This window comes from Scheffersomyces xylosifermentans (assembly GCF_036884685.1).
Source record: "Scheffersomyces xylosifermentans strain CBS 12540 chromosome Unknown RJT20scaffold_1, whole genome shotgun sequence".
NCBI lineage: Eukaryota > Fungi > Ascomycota > Pichiomycetes > Serinales > Debaryomycetaceae > Scheffersomyces > Scheffersomyces xylosifermentans.
This window is the reverse complement of record NW_027042939.1, coordinates 1,356,533-1,378,326: the sequence shown is the minus strand read 5'-3', so window position 1 is coordinate 1,378,326 and position 21,794 is coordinate 1,356,533. Positions and strand designations below refer to the sequence as shown.

Below are 21,794 nucleotides of genomic sequence, written 5' to 3'. Positions count from 1 at the left end.
AAAGAGAATACTTACTATCAAAAGTCAACTGAAAGTGCGACTCTCATTGACAGTGAAAACAAGTAAGTCAAAACTGTACATAGTAAATAGGAAATGGTAAATAAGACATAGTAAATAGGACATAAACTGTAGTAGTAAATAGGACATATTAAACAGTACAAAGTAAACTGTAGTAGTACATTAATAACACCCATAGTTAACACCCATAGTTAACGCTCTTATAAAATGATGTACTCTATGCAGTACGGTCGCATCTAGAGCCATCGCTGGATTGAAATTTTTTATTTAACTGTACCAACCTATGGTTAAGTATCTTCAGTTGGGTATTACATCTAGCACATCAGACAATATGGCCAAGAAGGAAAAAGTGAGCAAGTCCGAGGACGCAGAAGACAACTATGAAAAGAGAATGTCTGCGGTTTTGCCATTCGCCAAGCCATTGGCTCCAAAGAAGTTGAACAAGAAGGTTCTCAAGACTGTTAAGAAGGCTTCGAAGGCCAAGCATGTCAAGAGAGGTGTCAAGGAAGTCGTCAAGGCTTTGAGAAAGGGTGAAAAGGGTTTAGTCATTATTGCTGGTGACATCTCTCCACCAGATGTAATTTCCCACATTCCAGTGTTGTGTGAAGACTCTTCTGTTCCATTCGTCTTCATTCCATCTAAGGAAGACTTGGGTTCTGCTGGAGCCACCAAGAGACCAACTTCCTGTGTCATGATTGTTCCAGGAGGAGGTAAGGCCAAGAAGAACGCTGACAAGACCGAAGAATACAGAGAATCTTTCGACGAAGTTGTCAAGGAGATCCCTTCCTTGGAGTAGATTCCCCCAAAACCATGATTATACATCCTACAAACCCACGACTTGGAGAATGACTCTCTAATCTTAGCATAGTTAACACAGAAGCATTCTGGAAGGGCATAATGTGCCCGCTTCCTCCACTACGAGAGCAGGGCAACGACACTTTTGAAGGTCTTCGACCCTGCAAATGTCTCATATAGTGTACACCACTTTCTTTCTTTCTTTCATATTTAACTTGTACTTTATAATAAATACGTCCACGTTGTACCGAAGATTTGATGTAGTATGTAGATGATGTAGAAGGAGATGTACTTTTATATATATATGTTGAAAACTGGTTGCCTGGTATTGTTTAACTATGTAAAATTGACTATGTATTAACTATGTAATCTAAACTATGTATGTCTTAACTATGAGTCTCTTAACTATGAGAGTCTTCACTATGTGTATATTAACTATGTAAAATTAACTATGAGATTTTCACTATGTCATCTTAGCTATGTAAGTTTAACTGTGGTCTCTATAAACTGTATGATCTTAACATATGTGATCTTACCTATGTCTGTCTTAACTATGTAGTCTTAACTACGTATCTTAACTATGTCTCTCTTAACATCTTAACTATGTGATCTTAACTACGTATCTTCTCTATGGAGGACTTCAACGCGCGCGCTCAGAACGTCTACACATAAATATTAACTATGTGTAAGAATGTACCTTATAGATATAAAGATGCTATTCTTTATGTTTATTCATAGAAGTACGGAAATTGAAACAGAGATACTAATATCAATATCCTTAGTGATTGTGTCATAGCATTGCAATTGCTAATATTTAATTTTATTGTTGACTTGCATTCACTGGAGAAACGAGACTCATTTCCTTATTAAGCTCAATAGAAGTGATCTCCGCCTATCTATAGATAGATAGATATATTTATATATATATATCACGTATTGACATTGATATCGGTGAAATTCGAGTATAATATTAATATTATATAAAGGGAAACTTTCTTCAAAAGCTTAAGAATGCCCGACTTATTGCCCAAAGATGAGGTCACTGCTGTCGATTACATTCAAAATCAACTTGAATTGGAAAGGGAAGCCCGTGAATTGATGCCTTTTGAGCCCGACGAGTGTACATACGAAAGAGGTGAATTGAGGCAGCCAGTGTTTGCATGTTTGACTTGTTCAAAGGAAAATGATGAGCAGCCTATAGGTGTATGCTATTCCTGTTCCATTCAGTGCCATTCCACACACGAATTGGTGGAATTATTCACAAAAAGAGGATTTGTGTGTGATTGTGGAACCACTAGAATGTCAAAAACTCCAAATGGGGCTTGTAAGCTAAGACTTAAAGGTAAGGAAAAGGAAGAAAACAATAATACGAGAAGGCTTTCAACCTCTTCCTCGTCATCCAAGCGCCAATTGGAGCTTCCGGCGGAAGACATTCCATCGCTGTCCAATTTATACAATCAGAACTTTAAAGGAACTTTCTGTAGTTGTGAAAAGCCGTATAATCCATTGGAGGAAACTGGAAACATGATACAGTGCTATTTTGGGTTTACATGTGGCGAGGAGTGGTATCATGAAGAATGCATTTTAGGATATGTTCCAGGCACCTACAACAAGAAACGTACTACAAAGAGAGAGGCTGGTGAGAATATATTGGACAAATTGCCCCCTCCAGGTGAGGACGCAGAAGTTGATCAACTGTTCAATGCTGGTACAGATGACCAAGAGGAGGATGATCTTCAAGTGCCCCATTTTCCAGATTTGGAAGACTTCGACCTGTTCATATGTTGGAAGTGCATTGAGCAGTTTAGGAGCATATTTCTGCAAATCGAGAATGACGAGGATATTGTGTTTACAAAATTACCACATTTCGATCAAGTTATAACGTCAGAAGATTGGGAAGAACAGTACCTGAGCTTTGAAAGTAGTGGTGCCGCAACCGATCAAGAGCTCAATGTAAAAAGAGTTAAGATAGAAGAACCTGTGAAGAAATCAACGACTCCTTATTCAATATTTTTAAAACCTAACTTCAGAGATAAATTGATCCATCTTAAAGAAATTGTTTCGAAGGACTCCAAATTATACGAATTCTTGAAAATTCACGACTACTTGTATCTTGATGATCCAGTTTTCGAACCACCTGAGGAGATGCAATCAAATGATGGGAGGTCATCCGCATCTGGTTCATTGCTTGAATTGGGAGCCGGGGCATTGCTGTCATTACCCAGAGAACAAGCAATCGAAGGCTTACAGGCATACGATAAAATCAGAGCTAAACTTCGTGAGTTTTTCAAACCTTTTGCAGAGGAGGGTAAAGTGGTTACAGAGGAAGAGGTCCGTGACTTTTTTGCAGCTGTTAAAGAGGAAAAGAAGTCCTGAGAAACTACAAACATTCCTAGAAGGATACCTTTATGACTGACGTAATATTTACAAATGTATACTATTATATAATACTATTAACAACACCATCTTCTGTGTATTATGATTATCTCTTTCTACCATACCGATTTCCATCACTTTTGGTATTTCTTGAACCTATTTCTTGGCTTTACTCTTTTTCTTTTGGTCCAACTTGTTAAACTCTTCCTTCCAGACGTCATTTCCTTCTTCCTTAGTTAAGTCAGGGAAAATTTTGTCAAATACGTCTTGATACCACTCAACGGGGATGAATTTTACACCTTCCTTGACTTCCTCTGGAATTTCTTCGAGTTCATTCTCTATATCCTTAGGGAAAATGATTGTATTGCAACCATATCTTTTAGCTCCCAAGATCTTTTCTCTCAATCCACCGACAGCTAGAACCCTACCTGTAACAGTTATCTCACCTGTCATAGCTATTGTTGGGGGTAATGACTTTTGAAGAGCTAACGAAATCAAAGATGATGTGAAGGATATACCAGCCGATGGGCCATCCTTGGGAATAGCGCCGTCAGGGCAATGAACATGGATTTCTGCTGCTTCAAAGAATCGGTTCTCAGGGTAATTTTTAACCATGTACAGTTTAGCAAATGAGTAAGCAATGGATGCAGACTCCTTCATCACATCCTTAAGACTTCCTGTGACATGCATACTTGCATGGCCAGAACCCGAACTGATAGAATGAGTCAATATAGATTCAATGTAGAGAGCATCACCATTTCCAGAAGTGCTATAGGAAAGTCCAGTGGCTACTCCTGGAGGTGGTATGTCGTAAACACGGTCTCTAGTATAAATTTCAGGTCCGACGTAGTCTTTCAAATTGGAAGGAGTGATCTCCAACTTAAAGTCCTCAGGAATTTCTAACTTAACAATTGGTTCTTCTTCGGTTTCACTCTCGTCCAACTCGTCATTTTCATTTGAACTTTCAGAGTTAACACCCTCTAACGTCTTTACAGTCTCTAATTCTGCCTCAGAAGTCTCAACTTCTGATAAAGTTGTACTTCCCTCATCCTTAGATGAGGCGGTAACTACAGCAGTGTCACTAGTATTGGCAGCTACAACTGCTTCAGCTTTAGCCTCAGCCTCAGCCTCCTTCTTTTTCTCGGCTTCCTTTTCTAACTCGGCTTCTCTTCCCTCGACTTCTTCAACAATCTTAAGCGAGGCCTTGGAGAAAATTCTTGTGATTAACTTCTTAACATTTCTTAATCCACTTTCGCGACAATATTTCTCAATCAATCTAGAAATAGTTTCAGTTCCAATAATAACGTGTCCATTCTCCAAACCAGCCTTTTTACTGGCGTCTGGAATCAAATGCCTCTTAGCAATCTCGATTTTCTCATTGTTTGTATATCCTGATACTTCGATTATCTCCATACGGTCTCTCAACGGTGCTGGAATGTTACCCAAGTAGTTAGCAGTACAGACAAACAACACCTTTGACAAGTCCACTTTTACATCAATGTAGTTGTCCACGAACGCGTTGTTCTGTTCAGGATCTAAGATTTCTAAGAAAGCTGATGCAGCACCCCCACTACGACTTAAATCCAACTTGTCAATTTCGTCGATCAACATTAATGGATTTGAAGTTTTTGCTTGTTTCAAAGCAAATATGATTCTACCTGGAATAGAACCGACGTATGTCCTTCTATGACCCTTCACCTCATGAACGTCTTGAATACCACCCATAGCAATTCTCACGTATTTACGGTTCAAAGATTCAGCGATGGACTTAGCGATGGAAGTCTTACCGGTACCTGGTGGACCGGCTAAACACAAAATTTTACCGTCCACCTTTCCTGATACTCTACCCATTGAAATAAACTCCAAAATTCTATCCTTGACGTCCTTCAATCCGTAATGATCTCTATCTAAGATCTCCCTCGCTTGTCTAATGTTAAAGCGATCCTTAGAATAGATACCCCATGGAATGGAAGTTAACCAATCCAAGTATCTCTCTGACACTCCCAATTCAGAAGAGTGCTCGTTTTGACTTTCCATCTTCGCTTTCTCGCTATTATAGGCTTCTAATGCTTCCTCAGTCATTTTCAAGTGCTTGAGACGCTCGTCGAATTTGGAGGTCTTCTTGTCATCTGACTCTACAATTCCCGCGCGCTTTTGCAACTCTTTGATAAACTCTTTGATAAATAAACGGGTTTGGTATTCATCAGCTTTTGTGCTTAAGTTATGAATAGTGTTCTCTTTGATTAAGCTTGCTTTGAGTTCAACTTTTAATAATTCCAAAGCCTTTGACAATCTGGTTTGAATGTTCAAGGATTCCAAGATTTCTTGAATCTTCTTAGGGTCCCCATGAATAGTTGATCCAACGAAGTCAGCGAATCTAGGTGGATCATTGACTAGCTCAGTTCCCTCCTTAATTTGGAGCTTCTCAAGTGGGTTTTTGGCTCCCATCTTGCTCAAAAGTGCTTTCAATGACTCCACTAAAGACTTGATATCGGTTGATGTCTTGTCAAATGGCTCATCTTTGACAGGTTTTACTGTGGCGTACGAAACTTTAAGACCCTTTAAGTAAGAAGTTGGGAAGTTTTCTCCCTCTTTCCTAGCATCTTCGGTCTCCGATGAAGCCCCTTTCTTTAATCTTGGAGTGCTGAGGTCCTCGAGCTTACATCTTTCTAATGGATAACCCAAAACATTGAAGACACCAGGTCTAGGGGTCGTGTGACGAATGATTTGACAGTGTACACCTATGTCGTACACTGAACTTTTACTGTTTATAACGTCAGTGTCTGCCTCGTTTGGATCTTTGACGTGAAACAAGACAAAATATGGTTCTCTCTTGTCGATTATGGTATAGATAGAACGGATGACCTCTGGATCTGTGATATTGATTGCAAATGGACGACCAGGGAGTGGTGGACGATCTTTCATTGGAATCGCCAAAAGTGGAGGATAAAGACCAGTTCCTGGGTTGGGAACAATCTGATTTGTACCCTCTTGGTCTGGATCATCGCCCTTCTTACCGTTGTTGCCATTGTTGCCTCCTGGAGCTGAACCTCCAGCAGCCGAGCTGGCGTTTCCTTCTATGCTAGAGTCCGATGTCGATTTCACAACGTCATCGCTCCCATTCTTGTCGGAGCCTTCATCCTTATCTATATCCTTGGGTTCCTCTTCGTTTCCTGGAGGAGTCTTTCCGTCATCTTTTGAAGGGCTTTCCTGGGACGGATCCTTGTCAGTATCTGGAGTCGAGCCGTCATCGTTAGTAGTAGAAGGCGAATTCTCGTCGGAATTAGACTTTTCTGGGCTGTCAGCTAAAAGAGCGTTGGCATACTTTCTGAAACGAGCCGGTAATTGAACCATACCTCCGTTGAGTGTAAATGGTTGACTCTTGACAGAAGATGTTGCGAACCGTACGTTGATTCTGCTGCTGAGGACAGATCTCGACGACGCGCCGACAACATATCTCCTTGCAAGTCCTTGCATGGACCCACGAGACCTGTTCATGTTTTGTATTCACTGAAGGAGTGATTGGGTTGGAACCTGTCTTTTATGGTGCTAATCAAAGTGGCAACACAAGCAATGATGGACGACTGCAATTAGTAATTTTGGTGGTAACGACTTTGAACGATTTGGAGACTGGTCACGTGCTTTTGCTACCGAAATCCGGCGAGTGTTCGGACTCTGGAGAAGAAGCATATAGAAGACCCGGGGGGGAAGGACGAGTGTGTTATGATCTGTAACGGAGGAATAAGTGATCGAAAAAAGAGATATTGGATGATATTGACTGATTTGTTATGGTGTGGAAAAAACTATCAGTAGGTGAAAGAGTTGGTGGTATAACCCCGCTACATTGGCTGTTGTGTTACGTTACGTCGTATATACATTAATTTTATTAGTAGTACGATGGGATTTTACGCACATACTTTCAGTGCGACTGGTGAAGCAAAAAAAGGTACACCGAGAGCACAGAAGAGTACAGAATTATATGATGTTGGGATAGGCATGAAAGGGAAGTATGATAGTGATTAAGAGGGATTAGAGAGAGGGGTTAGTATATTCTCTAAGCGGGAAAGGAATGTTTCTATCTATATATATATATATATATATATTGCCTTGTTATGGCAATTGCTTCCCTCTATGGCAAAGGACATGGTGAGTAACTATACTTTAATGCCGTAGTTGCATTCACAAAATAAAGCCGATTTGCTTCCGCATTCGGTAATGCCGAATTGCCGCAATATGAGTCGCAGATGGGATTGCAAAAACTGTCCACCAAGCGACGTTACGAGTAGGTTGAGCAAAAGAAGATAGCCAATAACGGCGCCCTTGTCTTATTATTATCTATGTAATGTCTATTTTCTACATTTTGAGTATTGTCTATCGTCTGATATCGAATTTGTATCTTCAATCAATCTTAAACACATTGTGCTTTCTTCTCTTGTTGATCAGTGGCTCTGGCGAGCTTTCCTCTATGATTCTCTTCTTAGAAGGCTTAGGCGGACTCTCGTCGTTCGCAAAGTTGCCATCTTCATAGTAGTTTAGGGAATTCAAGTTTTCATCTTCAAGGCCAAGGCTCTGAGATTTTCTCTCAGGTGCGGTCAAGGGTACTTTTGAAGCGCCCGATTTCCATAACTGCAATTTCTTCGTTTTCTTTTTCACTTGAATTTCTGCCGCTGAATTATTGGCACTATTCAAAAGTGTTGAGTTGGCACTGGCAAAAGTTTCATCATCCGTTTGAGTTAAACTTTCAAGTTTGGACTGAACACTCGTTTTAGTAGCAAAATCATCTTCTGCAGAATCTTTCGTGGATGGTAATGTCGTTTTGTCACTTGAGAGTCTGGTGGGAGTAAAGTCAGGCGAAGGCGAGCTAGAACCCGATGAATTGTCGAAATTATCGATGAAAGCCTGGCGCGACGGAGTTTTCGCAGGCGAGGGTTGAAAGGCAGTGCTGGTTTGCTCTTTGTTGGAGGTAATTGTCTTATCACTTCCATTATTTACATTCTCTGCAGTTTTCCCATCGCTTGAAACAACGGCTCCTGCTCCACTAGCTTTTCCCATCAAAGTATTAAAACGGTTAGACGTTGGGGAGCCTAAAGTATGTAAAGTCCTTGAAGTGATGTACTTTCCTCTTGGTTTCCCTTTGACTCTTGATTGAAGAGGAGTCAAAACACTTCCTAAAGTGTCCAGACCATATACTGATTTATTGATGGAATTAAATGTGGGAGAGAGGTAATTTTTTGCACTGAAGGCAGTTGTAGGTTTTGTCAACGAAAATTTCTGGATGCCCAATGAAGAATTTGGTTTGGGGAGGTTTGACAAGCTGATTTTAGGCTTGAATTCACTTGCAGTGGGCACATGGTATTGAGAAGTTCCATATTGGTTGTTTGTTTGTGCTTGTATTTGTGAAGTAAGTAACTTCGCTTGCTCTTTTAACTTGTTAATCTCATCTTTGGCCAGTTCGAGTTTAGCTTCTTGTAGTTTGTACTTTGTGGAATGTTCTTGTTTAAGCTTATTAGTGGACAACTCGTAGTCGTTGACTTGTTTCTTCAATATGGTGATTTCATCGCTCTCGTTTGTCTTGGATCGTTTTGGTTTCGCTCTATTGAGTAGGACCACTTTGAGCACCGCTAGCCGTATGAGACTCTTTCTCAGCTCTTCTTCGTTCAATATCGATTTCAATTCTGAGTCTCCGTCGTAGTGTGATTTTAGGATTTCCGCGTCTATCATTGTAAAGAAGCGGTGACTTTCTTTATCTGACAAGCTCAAATCTGTAGTAACAACATATAAATACAAATGTACCACAGCGACGCGACAAAGGTATCTACCACCACTCAATACAATCACCTCTGAAGTATAAGACAGTTTATAGCATACATAAAAAGAACCATCAAACAAAGCTTCTGTTTGTTTGTAAACATTTCAGTGAGGCCTGTACGTAAAAGCGCGTAGAAGGACACTTAAACTTCGTAGTGTTCTGTTCATAGTTAAGAGTTAACTATGAGAGCTGAATCATTCCTCCACAATGGGTCTCTCTGGGACTTCTCCTCAGGCTTCTTCTGGACTTCGGCATAAGTCGCTTATATTAACAAGGATCATTTTGGGAGACGTCGAGATTGCTATGTTATGATCTGGGTGAGTATGTAGTATGAGGATAGTATATAGTATGTAGTATGTAGTAAGTAGTATATAGTATGTAGTATGTAGTATGTAGTATATAGTAAGTAGTATATAGTAAGTAGTATATAGTAAGTAGTATATAGTAAGTAGTATATAGTAAGTAGTATGTAGTATGTAGTATATAGTAAGTAGTATATAGTAAGTAGTATATAGTAAGTAGTATATAGTAAGTAGTATATAGTAAGTAGTATATAGTAAGTAGTATATAGTAAGTAGTATATAGTAAGTAGTATATAGTAAGTAGTATAAAGTAAGTAGTATAAAGTACATAATATGTCGTACGGGGATAATATGAAGGACATAATATCTAGTAGGTGGTGCTCGCGAAAACGATTGTGGCTTGTCGTCTCTCTTTAACTATGACAAGGATGCAAGATAGTAACTCATTGTATACATCTACCTGATCAATACCAATTGACAATTGTGTCATACTAAGACCGTAGGAAATTTAGGAATACGTGGTCATATGCAATTCCTCAGGGAAGTGCACTTTTTTGTTGGTAGCAAATGCTTTCTTCTTTCTGAAATTAACAACAGCTAATAAGATTGTATTCTTAGTGGTGTCTAGATAACCGAAGATGACTCGCCTAAATATGCCTTACTTGAAGGCAGCTATCTTCTATGATTATGAGATGCCAGACCCTTCAAATCCGTCTCCATGCGATACCTCATAATTGCCTGTTGATGACACAGAGGGGAGGCAAACGTTTATCCCCGTTGACTATCGAGGATATGCCCGACCATGTCATATTCAAGATCTTTGTCTATTCGGGCGTCTATAACAAGCTTTATGCGGTTAATCGAAAATTTCATAATCTTCTCGAGTTCGATCCATGTCCTTACGACCCAGGAGACAAGGAATCTAACAACGAAGACAACAATAGTGATGGAGCATTGAATTTAAAAGGTTGACTCTCAAAAACTGGTATAATGCTTCTTTAGCAGTTGATATGATAAAATATTGGTTTTTGAGAGATTTAAATGAGCTACTCGATTTCATTTACTTAAGAAAAAGTTGGACTATTACAAGAACAGGTGGGAAGACATTCAAGGTTCTAACTTTTCAATTGAAGACGTTACAGAAGGCTCTGATGTTGAAAAAGAGGGATTAGAGGATATCCAACATGATTGAGGCATTCCAGAAGCCAGAATATACTACAGCTGTACTAACCACGGTATTTATGCACGAATTTGTGTCAGCAAAAGTAGTGAACGAGATATTCAAGCCATCCAAATGGCTCCCTTTGACTCTTAAGGCAGTTGAAACGGAACAGGAAGCAAGGTTCTTTTATTTTACTTGGAAATTTTGCCAACTTTCATATCAGTTTGACAAAATAGAGTCAGGAGTTATCCCAAACCATGTCACAGATACAGAATCAATTATGTACGGGCGTCACTTTCTTCTGTATGAGAGAACACGAGACGGATATCCTCCTCTACCACACCGAGAGGAACCCCTAAATAGCTTTCCGCAAATAACACTATTTCGATCTGTACCTTATCGTGTGGTCTATAAATATGCTTATTACAGTCGGGGACGGGACCTTCCATCTTTATTATATCCTTACGGAGTGAATTCTGCAAGAAAATTTTGGTTGGTAAAGAAAGTATGTGAGTTGTATAAGTATCAAATCTATGATTTTGAAAGTTTTTTACAGGATAACTTGGAGAACTTCACGCCCAGGAAGGTCAAATCAAGGAATACAAATGAGTTATCACTTTTTGAAATATGCAAATTCATCCTTCCTACGCCTAGTGTGAGTGCTATGTCAGTTTTAGAAGCCTTCAAGCTTCATCAACTGTACCAAGAACAACAAGCTCTAGCTGGCGTGAATTACAAAGGAGATACTTTTGTTGAAGACATTCTAAAAGCAGTATCCCACATATTATTTGCTTTCTACAAATACGAGGACACTGAATGGGAAAGGAACGACCAAATTTTATGGAGATTTGCCGTTGGGTACAAGAATGTAGAGCTAGTCAAAGATATTGGAGCACACTGATAATCCTCCTCATGAAGCAATACAAGTACTTGCAGGCCAATGAAGTCAAAGAATTCACTTATATATATATATATAATTATCCTATTTAAACCGTTTATCATGAATATATTTTCTTTCGCTCAATACAATAATCTCATAAAGTTGATAGAGAGTTGGACTTTTACAAGACATCATCACACATTTGTACCAAGTATTACCATGTATTACCATGTATTATTCATCAGTAGTCCTCCAGTTTTCGCAGCTAAAATTAAAGCAAATGATAGTTAGTCCATATACAGTCTCCATTGCTCAAGATGCCTTTAACCAGTAACTAAGAATCTTACATGTTAGGAAGATTTATAGATGTGATTATTTGCAGTTTGTAATGTCTTCTTCTATAGACTCTAAAGCTTTTTAGATTGGCCAGTTATTAGTGACAAGGTAGTTACAAAGCAATATCTTTGGAGTTCAGCAGGTGGTTTAGGATAGTAGCGAGGGTCAGGAAACCAAAATTTTTAGTCCAAAGGACGAAATATACGTTTAGTTCAATACTGTTTAAGAAAGACGCCTCATCTCATTATACTCCAAATAGAGATACAATTATAAGATCGCTACATTTAATGTTAAACAAAAAGAACATCAAGTCAACTACGGCCTTCGCAGATGTCTACCGAGCAGCTGATGGTCAGTACTCAAAAGGAAGGAGGCTCAATAGAAACAATCTCGTACAATCAAAATACCATGAAGTAACTGTTAAAAGGGATAAAGTGGATGTTGTGCTAGACAAGGATGCTCCCGACTACGAAGATGTGGTAATTTCAAAGGGTTCAATAGTGCCACCGGACGAGATCCTAGAAATAATAAAGCCTGGTCACATCAAGATACCAGTAAAACCGCGGGAAGAGTTCCCAGAGAGTAGACAGTTGCCATCTTCCGAATTACTTAAAGTACTACATTATTATGCCAGCCGAAAGTTCACTAAGTCGAAAGAAAGCGGGAAGAGAATGACGAGAAGTATGGATGAAAGTGCCCTTTTGGCACTTGGTGTATTAGTAGAACTGTGGATAGACGATATTGTGGATAAGGACACAGCCAAGATGTTTATTGAAAATTACGATACTGGCAAAGGCGACCAAGAACAACATGCTAGTAATGAAGAAGATTCATTATCCGATTCTGAAAGTGGATCCAACGGCTCTGAATCGGAGAGGGACTAGAATGAAAATAACATACAGATGACAAAGAACCCTTATAATTTGAAATGATTAACGATTTTTAAAGACACTACCTGCTCAACACTACATTTATTCATGATTCTTATAAATGACTTTTTAGTCTATAATGTTATATTAATATACAGGGAAAGGTAGTTGATTCTAATTAAGATTTAACTCCTAAATTATGCCTCTTTAACTTCTGGGGTTTCATCCTTGACGTCAGTCTCAGTCTCGGACTTGGTGAACTCCTCAGGCTCAACAGACTCAGTGGCAGCCTTCTTCTGAGCTTCTTTGTTCTTTTGATAGACAGCCTCCTTACCTTGGTCCTTCGAGCTTGTCTCAATGCCAAATACTCTGTAGAGCAATTCATGTGTGTCTTTCTTGTTAACCATCAAGTTGATGTTACCTCTACCTCTCCACAAAGGCAAGAACAAATCCTCCAAGCCTTCACCTCTGTTTACTGTCAAGAAGACACAACCCTCCTCCATCTGCTCAAGTCTCGAGGAAAACTCGGGGTCAACACCAGATTCCTTGATGACTCTCATGTTAGGGAAAGCTTCTTGAAAGAGAATCTCCAACAATTTTAAGTTACAAGTAAGTTGTCTCTTTTCACCCAAGAATGATCTGATGGTATGTAATGACTCATTTTGAACTCTCCATGGGCAGTTACCGGCGTCATTTCTCTGGGATACAAACAACTTGATTCCGGCTTGGATGATCTTCAACTTCTGTTCAGGAATAGTCAAGATCTCCTTCATGATAGGAGCAACGTAGTAGATAGTTCTGAGTGGCTCACCAGTGGCATTTCTTACCAAGGTTGAGTCACGGGCGAATTTTTTGCTGAAGTCATAGAATGGCCAACACTTAGCTAATTCTGGGTGGTTCTCGTCCAAAAAGATGAATGGCTCTTCATTGGCATCCCTAGGTAACTTGTCCTTCTTCTGGGATCTTTGGGGAACTCTTTCACTCGAAACTTCAGTAGTCTCAGTTTTTTGTTTCTTAGCTACGCTGTCTTCAGAAACTTCTTCCACGACTTCAGATGCTTGTCTCTTTGATGAAGATGCAGTTGGATCAATTTTCTCGATAACTGTGATGAAGAATCCACCAGTATTTTGTAAATGAGGATACACTCTGATACAGTGCTGTAAATTGAACTTCTCAGCTTCCTCTTCGGTTGGAGGAAATACTGACTCTGGGACATCTTCAGCTCCTTTTTCACGGAGTTCCATATCCTTTCCAAACACCTTCCAGTCGGAAATACCATTTCTTCTAACTAAGCCTGGTAACTCATTATCACAGTTAACAATTCTGATTTGGTCACCCCATTTTCTCAAAGCAGCAGCTACTACTGCCTCGTTCTCGACTGGTGACATGGAACAGGTTGAGTACACTAATCTACCACCCTTCTTCAATAATTGAAGACCTCTGTTAAGAATGTTGATCTGTAATGGATGTAATCCCAATGCGTTACCTACGGTGAAATCCTTCCAGACATTGACGTTCTTTCTCATGGTACCGTCTCCGGAACAAGGAACGTCACACAAGATTCTATCAAATTTTAAGTACTCATCAGCACCATTCAACTTAATACGTGGGAATAAGGTGGCATCGTGGTTTACAACCATGAAATTGGCCGAGTTTAAACGCTTGACTTGGTGGACCAACATATGAGATCTCTTGTAGTCAGAGTCGTTGGCAAGAACAAATCCAGTTGGTAATTCTTTATCATCGTCCTGGTGTAACGCTTCAACTAATTGGGCAGTCTTGGAGCCTGGAGCAGCACACATGTCCAAGACGTAATGATGTGGTTTGACATCCATCAATAAAGGTGGAATCATAGAAACAGCTTCTTGTCTCGAAATGTTACCGACTTCAGTCTCAATAACCAAGAAACGTTGAGTCTTGGCAAATTCTTTCTGCTTTCTAATAACTGCTTTTGAAATATCAAGTTGCCATCCCAATTGGTTTGGGTAGTACTCAATATTCTTTGGAGTCAACTTAACACCATCGAATTCAGCGTCTTTCAACTTAGAGACATGATTATCAATAAAATTCTGTTTGATCTCGTTAGCATGAGCTCTCGATCCGGTAATTCTGAACGTAAGAGGCAAGTTTTCCTGACAATGCTTCTTGAAAGTGTCCCATTCTTCTTCAGGAATGATATTCAAAGTCTTATAATATTTCTCCCATTTTTCACTCTCTCTAACCTGCTCAGTCCAAGACTGATTCAGATCTCTGTCGTCGACAGCAGCTCTTTTTCCAAAGCTCTTCTTGTCACCTTTTCCTTTTCTGAAGTTTCTCTTACCCATGTTGAAAATGCAATTAACTAGCTTTCCACCTAAAGTCATGAACTCAATGTTAACATACGGTTGCAATATTCCATAGTTAAACCCCATCGAGTTATGGAGATGAGAAAAAAAATTCTTGCAGGTTAAGCTTATGGTTATATGCAGATTGTGAAGTGTAGACCATATGAGGACACCAGGAACAATATGGAAATGTAGTTTGGTGGGTTCTTGTTGTTATCTAGTTGATATTGAAGTGTTTTCGGGGGAGAAAATGTCAAATTTTACGTCATTTAACAAATTGGGTGCCAAAATTTGGGTATCATGTATTGCTCTCTATTTATTGTAGTTCTCTATAATCATACTAAGTGCTTTTTGCAGGTTGGATTTTTCATAGTTCTTGATTGGCGCTACCATGCTCAATTGGATCAGTACTCTCTTCCCAGTGTTCTTCACAACGAAATACCATAGTATGATACAGCATCCAGGCGACTACAAAACAATTGTAAGCAAGTTGATGTGGTATGTATGCCTAGCATAGCCTGGCTTTATTGACACACAAAGCTCTTGACACACACTCTTATTCTTCGATGTTTACCTCAAAATCTCGTCATCGTCAGATGCATCACCATAAAACCTTCTCTCACGTGACTGTTCCTCCACCTGTTAACTATGATAAGCACATTAGCATGTTTGTTTTGAGAAACACTGCCATCCCTTTCTTTACTACAATTATAAATATTAAATATATTCGTTTTTCCTGGTAGACGGGCGAATAGAACAAACGCTATCGTTCTTCACTTCATACCCTGGGACTCATGACTTCAAGGAAGAAGTTGGGATACAGTGCCGTAAGTACTTTTCCTCCGTAGAGTTGCTATTTGGTGTTATGGTCACACGAACTGATGACACCACACAACTATTGAATGGCTTTAACGATTACGTGAATGTTTCGTTCTTTTCCAAGTATATAGTACTAACATGACCAGTTTGGCGCTTTTCTAGGCGTTTCCGTTTATAAAAGACTAGAAATCAAGGGAAACTATATCCATTCGCTGTCAATTGGATTAAATCCGAGTAATTCATTACTGAGCCTTTATAACTCCGTACAAACATTGACATCCACCACCACTTCATTATCATCATTCAATCAAAATTTCTTGCACTTAGCGGTACTAGGAATCTTTCTTTTACTAAACTTCATAAAATGGGCAATATTTGGTCGCCTTTCTGGATCAGAGATCCGTTCATTAAAGCATAAAATTAACTACACAATGTGGGAGTTCTTCTTCGGATTCATTATATTCTATTCAAAGTCATCCTCCAAGGAACTCAGGGTCATTCAAAACGAGTTGTTCAAGTTTGCGGGTCTTTTTCTTTCCGTGTTACTCCTTAAATGCTTTCACTACTTGTCTGTAGATAGAGCAAACACCATTTTTAATAGCACACACTCCAACACGCGAGCCGAGGTCAAATACATGGGATTTCGTCTATTAGTGGGCTTAATATTGTTGGCTGTTATAGATGCAATGCTCATTGGCCGTTTCTTCTTTGAGGTCCATCAAAATTACTATTGTTCAGTCCAAATGACAGAGCTCTCCAAAGTGACATTACAGGAGAATATCTTGACTGGAATTTTCGGCTTCGAAATTTTGCATATGATGCCGTTGATTATATTAACAGGTTTGAAGTACGGTTTAGACTTCTATGAGTATTTCAGAATAGGGATTAACACAAGCAACAATGAAGAAGATGTACGGCACAAACAATGGAAGGAGAGTAAAATGAGAATCACGTATTTTAGTGAGTTTATCGTAAACTTCGTCCAATTTGTGATGCTCTGTGTGTTTTCTGGTATATTTTTGTATCTTTACACATTTCCTTTCCACATTTTGCCCTCATCATACTTGAGTTTGCGAGTGTTAGTTGATAAGACAAGGCGTTTGGTTAACTATAAAAAAAAGCAAATTATTTTGCTGAAGTTGACAATTCCAGAGGATCAAGTTGCTCTTCAGGATAAATGCATTATATGCTTCGATGAACTTGTCAAAGTAGACGGGCCCATCGAAGAAATTAGAGGAATTGCACACTGTTCTCACCACTTCCACTACGATTGTTTGAAGAAGTGGTTGAGTTACTCTAATTCATGTCCGGTTTGTAGAAAGAAGCTATAGGTTTCGTTGGTTTTATATATTTATTTGGGTCACATTGGAATGTGAATGAAATATAGCGTTAATATAGGAATATGGTGTTTTGTAATCCAAAGTCTATCGTAAATTGAGCTGAGTTTCGTTTCCACATGAAGTAAAGTTCTACATCTTTGTCCATAATTCGTAGTATTTAACACAATAAAGAAATGAAGTTATTGGAGACAGACAGACGACCAACCCCACGAGAGAATTAAATACAGATAAAGTTTATACAATAGAATAAATAGTGTTTTTGGATTGTTCATACCTTAACTTTTTTAAGCATGCAGCTGAGTAAAATAATTCAATACTCTCTAGCATGAGTTAATTTTTTATGTTTCAAAGCCAAGATTGTACCTTAACTTTGATACCCTGTTCTTGATCTGAGCAGCTCCCACCAGCATGTAAATTCGTTACCATTTGGTACTCTTTCTCTATCAATATGATAACGCTTCTTACACACTCTCAAATTCGTTAAAAATATCCTCCATTTGCAGTTCCATTCGTGATCCCAGCGGTCAATGTATCAATGTCAGGTTCGTCGTGGGTAAGCTGCTTGGCCAATTCTTCAATATTGCTATGGCCCGCATTGTCGCTTACTATGTGCAACTCATCTGTGGGCTCCTCATTAATAAAATCGTCATATCTGTACTCCTCTACGTCCTTACCGGCAACCCCTTCTATTTCTGCTCTTGGTTGATGTATGTCACTTGAATCGTGATCAAGCTCTTGTTTCACTTTCACCTGCTGATCCTGTCCAGTCTCATTGGTCTCATCATTAAAGTTGTCAAAATATGGCTCCGGTGTAGCTATAGAGCTCGTTGACGAGTTATTTGATCCGATGGCGCTATTTACATGGGTTACGGAATTCGAATCCACGTCTGGTTGCTCTTGTTGCTGTTGTATTGGTTCAGTATGTGATATCTGATTTTCTCCATTCAAGTAATGTTCTTCATTTTCATCCTCTTCGTTTTGAATATACGAATCGTGGCCCTCTCCAATGTCTTCACCAGTGCTTCTGGAAGGTGAGGTTGAATGTGACGGATCTTCTTGGTAGTCTAAACTGTTTCCAGCCTCGTCTATGTCTATTCCTGTTCCATCTTCTGGATCTACAGCTGCGGCAGCGGCCGCTGCCTGTTGTTTTGCTTGTCGTTTAGAAGCCCTCGTTTCTCCTCTCTCTTGTCTTAAAGCTTGCTGCTCTCTGTATTTAGCTAAGTATATTTTTAATACTTCTGCATAGTTCTCGAATCCAAGATCATGCATGGAGTATAGGATATCTTCACCGTTGATTGTCTTTCTCTTCTCTCTTAAGCATTTGTCACTGGCTTCACTGGTAATGAACGAAATGAACTCAGAAACACATTCTTGCATGCATTCTTTAGCATCCTTGGATACTTTTGCAGTGGTTGGAAGGGTATTTTTCATGAGTCTGGCCACATTAGCTATGGGGAGCCAACGGTCCTGCTCTCTTAGCTCGACCTCTTGAATATTGATGGAATTGGGATCCATGGTTGTTGTAGTGTCTGGCTTTATGGTTTTTTTTCCAAATTAATGGTAAGTCTCGACGTCGTAGCTGTTGATATTACTATATTCGTCCTGATTTCGGGTCTGTGAAAAAATGTTATTCTTCTTTTAACGCTGGTGCTGTCGGTAATGGTTTACTAGCGTGAAAATTAATTCGCTCAACTAATGTAGAAAAACCACGATGGTTCGCCTAGAAGTGGTTTCAACGCTGAAAAGGGGGACTTTGGGGTGCTTCGCAATGAGATAGCCCTGCCGACACTATGTACTAAGATTCCTGTGCGATGACTTTTGGAAGTGCTGTTAGTGGCTGGAGTCCACTGTGCTGCTATAGTTAAGAATCCCTGTTCAGGTCTGCTGAAAATGATGGAGAGATTTGTCGGTGTGTAAAGTGTAAACGAGAGCGGAAATCGGGTTGTGGGAGTTGAGTATTTGCATGTTAGTGCAGGTTAGAAATGAGTTTGAGGATTTGAGGGAGAGAATGTTAACTATGGAAAAACTATGGGATATGATACTGTATATTTTGCAATGTAGTGTGTAGTGTGTAGTGTGTAGTCTGCTGAGTATGAGTAGGATGTGTAGGATGTGTAATATTGTGTAATATTGTGTAGTCCGTAGGAGGAATATGTGGTATGTGGTATGTGTAGAGTGTGTAGTTTGTACTCTGTAGTTTGTATACTTCAGTGTACTCTGTATACTCTCAGTGTGCTCTGTATACTTTCAGTGTACTCTGTATACTTTCAGTGTACTCTGTATACTATGAGTACTAAGTCCGTACTCCGTGTATTTGTACTCCGTGTAGTTTACTCTGTGTACTCTGTGTACTCTGTGTACTCTGTACTCTGTGTTGTACGTATACTCTATGTAGATTGTACTCCGTCTACTCTGTCTACTCTATACTCCATCTTGCTTATTTGCAATGTATGATTAGTGTGTATACCAACCGTACTGTGTATGTTCCATATATTTTGCAAACATAGTACATGTAATCTGAGGGCAGACACTAATCGTGTCTAGGTAGTGTACAGTGTATAGATAACTTTTGTTATATGTCAGACTTGCGTTCGTATGTTCGCTTTTATATAAAGATGGTGGGAATAATTCAGACTCAAGCTTAATTCTATTACACCATTCAAGTTGAAAGTCTCACTCGACACGCCGCTGAAAGAGCCAGAAAATGGCAAAAGAACAAGCAAGCAATGAATCTGTGAAACCACAGAAAAATTCCAAGTCAATTGCTGAATGTGATGTGAATATTGAACAGGAAGACGCCAATGCTGCATTACTCCAGAAATCGTCTAGGGGAGTGCCGCTTCTCATATCGGTTCAGTTCCTCACGAAACTCTTAACTTTTCTCTTGAATCAATTGTTGATTCGCTATGTCACACCTCGAGTATTTGGAGTCTCCGCTTACCTCGAATTCTTGGTATCTACCGTCTTATTCTTCAGTAGAGAGGGTGTGCGGTTATCTGTCCAAAGAATAGAATCGAACAACAGAACTGAAAAATCGAGTTCAAGTCTGAAAATTCACAAGTATAATGCCAGCAGTAAGTCTGGAGTACATCAAAGTGTGATAAACTTTGGCTTTATTCCCATCATCATAGGAATTCCTATAACTACGGCTATTTTCTATTGGCAATACCAGTCTTCAGCATTTCAAGAGTCGCTTGTACAATTACCGTTTCATAAGATCACGTTGGCATTAATTGGGTCATCGGTGTTCTTAGAATTGATATTGGAACCTATTTATGCCTTAAACCAGTATCAGTTGAACTTTACAAGAAGATCTCAATCTGAAAGTTTGGCTGTGTTCAACCGCTGTATACTCACCTTCGGAAGCGTATACTTTGCAGCTAATTACAGCAATTTTGATGGTTCCCACTATGAAGGAGCTGGTGTTCTCTCATTTGCAATTGGTCAATTCGCCTACTCTTTTACGTTATTTGCCTGGTATTTCTACAGTTTTTGCATTGAAGACCTGGAAATTACTTTCTCGTTCCAAAGGGTCTATTATTCAACAAACAGCTATTACTACCTTGAGCCTAAGATATTTACGATATGGAAAGGCTTATTTGTTCAAATGTTGTTCAAACAACTCCTTACTGAAGGAGATAAGCTCTTGATAAATTATTTGTGCACAGTTGAAGAACAGGGAGTCTATTCAGTCGTTACAAATTATGGTTCTATCGTAGCCAGACTACTTTTCCAACCGATAGAAGAGGCCATGAGATTGCTATTTACAAAATTGCTTTCATCTACAACACCAAGCGAAACCAGTGTTAATGATTCTTATAGAACTATCAAGCTCCTTTCAATCTTTTACTTCAATTTGTCAGTTTTAATTGTATTGGCAGGATTCACGAACTCTTCTTTCTTGTTAAAATCAATCCTTGGCAACTCTAAGTGGAGTCAAACCAGCATTTTTGACGTCTTTCCCCAATATACCATATATATTCCTTTTTTGGCATTCAATGGTATATTAGAAGCATTCTTCAGTAGCATTGCCACTAACGAAGACATTCGCAACTTCTCAATTTACATGACAGCGCTGACTATCATCGTGTTGTCATCCCTGTACTTCTTCATTGCATATGCTGAAATGGGCTTAACGGGGTTAATTTTATCGAATATAGTGAATATGTCCTTGAGAATTGGCTATTGTTACACATCCATTAAAAAGTTCTACAACAAGCATAGCATATCAATTTCTTTGAGCAAAATATTCACAAATGTACAATACGGACTACTTGCTGTATTTATTTCAGAATTCGTGCTGTACAAAATAATCTTAAAAGGTGAAACCCTAAATACCAGAAACATTTTTGAATTGTTAAAGAGTTTTTTCAATTGCCTTGGGTGTTTGCTTATTTTGTGCTTTTTGGAAAGAAACAATCTTAAAGAATTAGTTATCCAAATCAGATCCAAAGCACTCAAAAGAAAATCAGAATAGATACTCTTTAAAAACATTAATAAACATAGCATTTATGACCTTTTATTGTTGCAAATTGTTACTTAGAAACTGGTGAAATCAATGGTTTCAATAGTAAAACTTGCTGTCTGCCATGCAAAAAATTTGGGTCGTCACACTAGATACTTCAAAATCCCAACCATAGCCAAGGAAGTGCCGTCCGTTTCGCCTCCACCACGGGTAACATACTGTGCTGAATTGCTTCCCTCCAGTGATAGTGCTACTCATTGCCTGAATTTAACAAGCTGATTACTCAAACTGTTGTAATT

The 21,794-nt window shown here is 39.1% G+C and overlaps 10 protein-coding genes across 10 annotated transcripts; 6 read left to right on the top strand and 4 right to left on the bottom strand. All coding sequences in view use genetic code 12, as the record gives it.

The window, feature by feature from the left end:
- Positions 1–178: 178 nt before the first annotated feature.
- NHP2 (snoRNA-binding protein) lies at positions 179–1,168 on the top strand. Its single transcript, XM_064916150.1, has one exon. It carries the CDS (start codon positions 302–304, stop codon positions 812–814), a length of 513 nt encoding a protein of 170 aa, XP_064777061.1. The 5' UTR covers positions 179–301; the 3' UTR covers positions 815–1,168.
- A 377-nt stretch (positions 1,169–1,545) lies between these two features.
- RJT20DRAFT_124141 (uncharacterized protein) lies at positions 1,546–3,273 on the top strand. Its single transcript, XM_064916149.1, has one exon. It carries the CDS (start codon positions 1,825–1,827, stop codon positions 3,187–3,189), a length of 1,365 nt encoding a protein of 454 aa, XP_064777060.1. The 5' UTR covers positions 1,546–1,824; the 3' UTR covers positions 3,190–3,273.
- On the bottom strand, positions 3,274–6,757 carry PIM1 (ATP-dependent Lon protease). The gene has a single exon (XM_064916148.1). The coding sequence runs from the start codon at positions 6,685–6,687 to the stop codon at positions 3,346–3,348; it is 3,342 nt and encodes a 1,113-aa protein (XP_064777059.1). The 5' UTR covers positions 6,688–6,757; the 3' UTR covers positions 3,274–3,345.
- A 725-nt stretch (positions 6,758–7,482) lies between these two features.
- RJT20DRAFT_124139 (uncharacterized protein) lies at positions 7,483–9,095 on the bottom strand. Its single transcript, XM_064916147.1, has one exon. The coding sequence runs from the start codon at positions 8,908–8,910 to the stop codon at positions 7,588–7,590; it is 1,323 nt and encodes a 440-aa protein (XP_064777058.1). The 5' UTR covers positions 8,911–9,095; the 3' UTR covers positions 7,483–7,587.
- A 1,283-nt stretch (positions 9,096–10,378) lies between these two features.
- Positions 10,379–11,404, top strand: RJT20DRAFT_11095 (uncharacterized protein). Its single transcript, XM_064915769.1, has one exon. It carries the CDS (start codon positions 10,485–10,487, stop codon positions 11,361–11,363), a length of 879 nt encoding a protein of 292 aa, XP_064777057.1. The 5' UTR covers positions 10,379–10,484; the 3' UTR covers positions 11,364–11,404.
- Positions 11,405–11,744: 340 nt separating this feature from the next.
- Positions 11,745–12,674, top strand: RJT20DRAFT_124137 (uncharacterized protein). The gene has a single exon (XM_064916146.1). It carries the CDS (start codon positions 11,966–11,968, stop codon positions 12,560–12,562), a length of 597 nt encoding a protein of 198 aa, XP_064777056.1. The 5' UTR covers positions 11,745–11,965; the 3' UTR covers positions 12,563–12,674.
- A 70-nt stretch (positions 12,675–12,744) lies between these two features.
- RJT20DRAFT_4592 (tRNA (cytosine-5-)-methyltransferase) lies at positions 12,745–14,871 on the bottom strand (the record flags this gene model as incomplete). Its single annotated transcript, XM_064920237.1, has 1 exon — positions 12,745–14,871. The coding sequence occupies one exon, from the start codon at positions 14,869–14,871 to the stop codon at positions 12,745–12,747; it is 2,127 nt and encodes a 708-aa protein (XP_064777055.1).
- Positions 14,872–15,312: 441 nt separating this feature from the next.
- Positions 15,313–17,163, top strand: RJT20DRAFT_11047 (uncharacterized protein). The gene is made up of 2 exons (XM_064915765.1): positions 15,313–15,698; positions 15,837–17,163. Exons 1-2 carry the CDS (start codon positions 15,666–15,668, stop codon positions 17,019–17,021), a joined length of 1,218 nt encoding a protein of 405 aa, XP_064777054.1. The 5' UTR covers positions 15,313–15,665; the 3' UTR covers positions 17,022–17,163.
- A 347-nt stretch (positions 17,164–17,510) lies between these two features.
- On the bottom strand, positions 17,511–18,545 carry HAP31 (Hap31p; the record flags this gene model as incomplete). Its single annotated transcript, XM_064920236.1, has 1 exon — positions 17,511–18,545. The coding sequence occupies one exon, from the start codon at positions 18,543–18,545 to the stop codon at positions 17,511–17,513; it is 1,035 nt and encodes a 344-aa protein (XP_064777053.1).
- Positions 18,546–19,734: 1,189 nt separating this feature from the next.
- RJT20DRAFT_132158 (glycolipid translocation protein) lies at positions 19,735–21,507 on the top strand (the record flags this gene model as incomplete). Its single annotated transcript, XM_064918112.1, has 1 exon — positions 19,735–21,507. One exon carries the CDS (start codon positions 19,735–19,737, stop codon positions 21,505–21,507), a length of 1,773 nt encoding a protein of 590 aa, XP_064777052.1.
- Between the last annotated feature and the right edge of the window lie 287 nt (positions 21,508–21,794).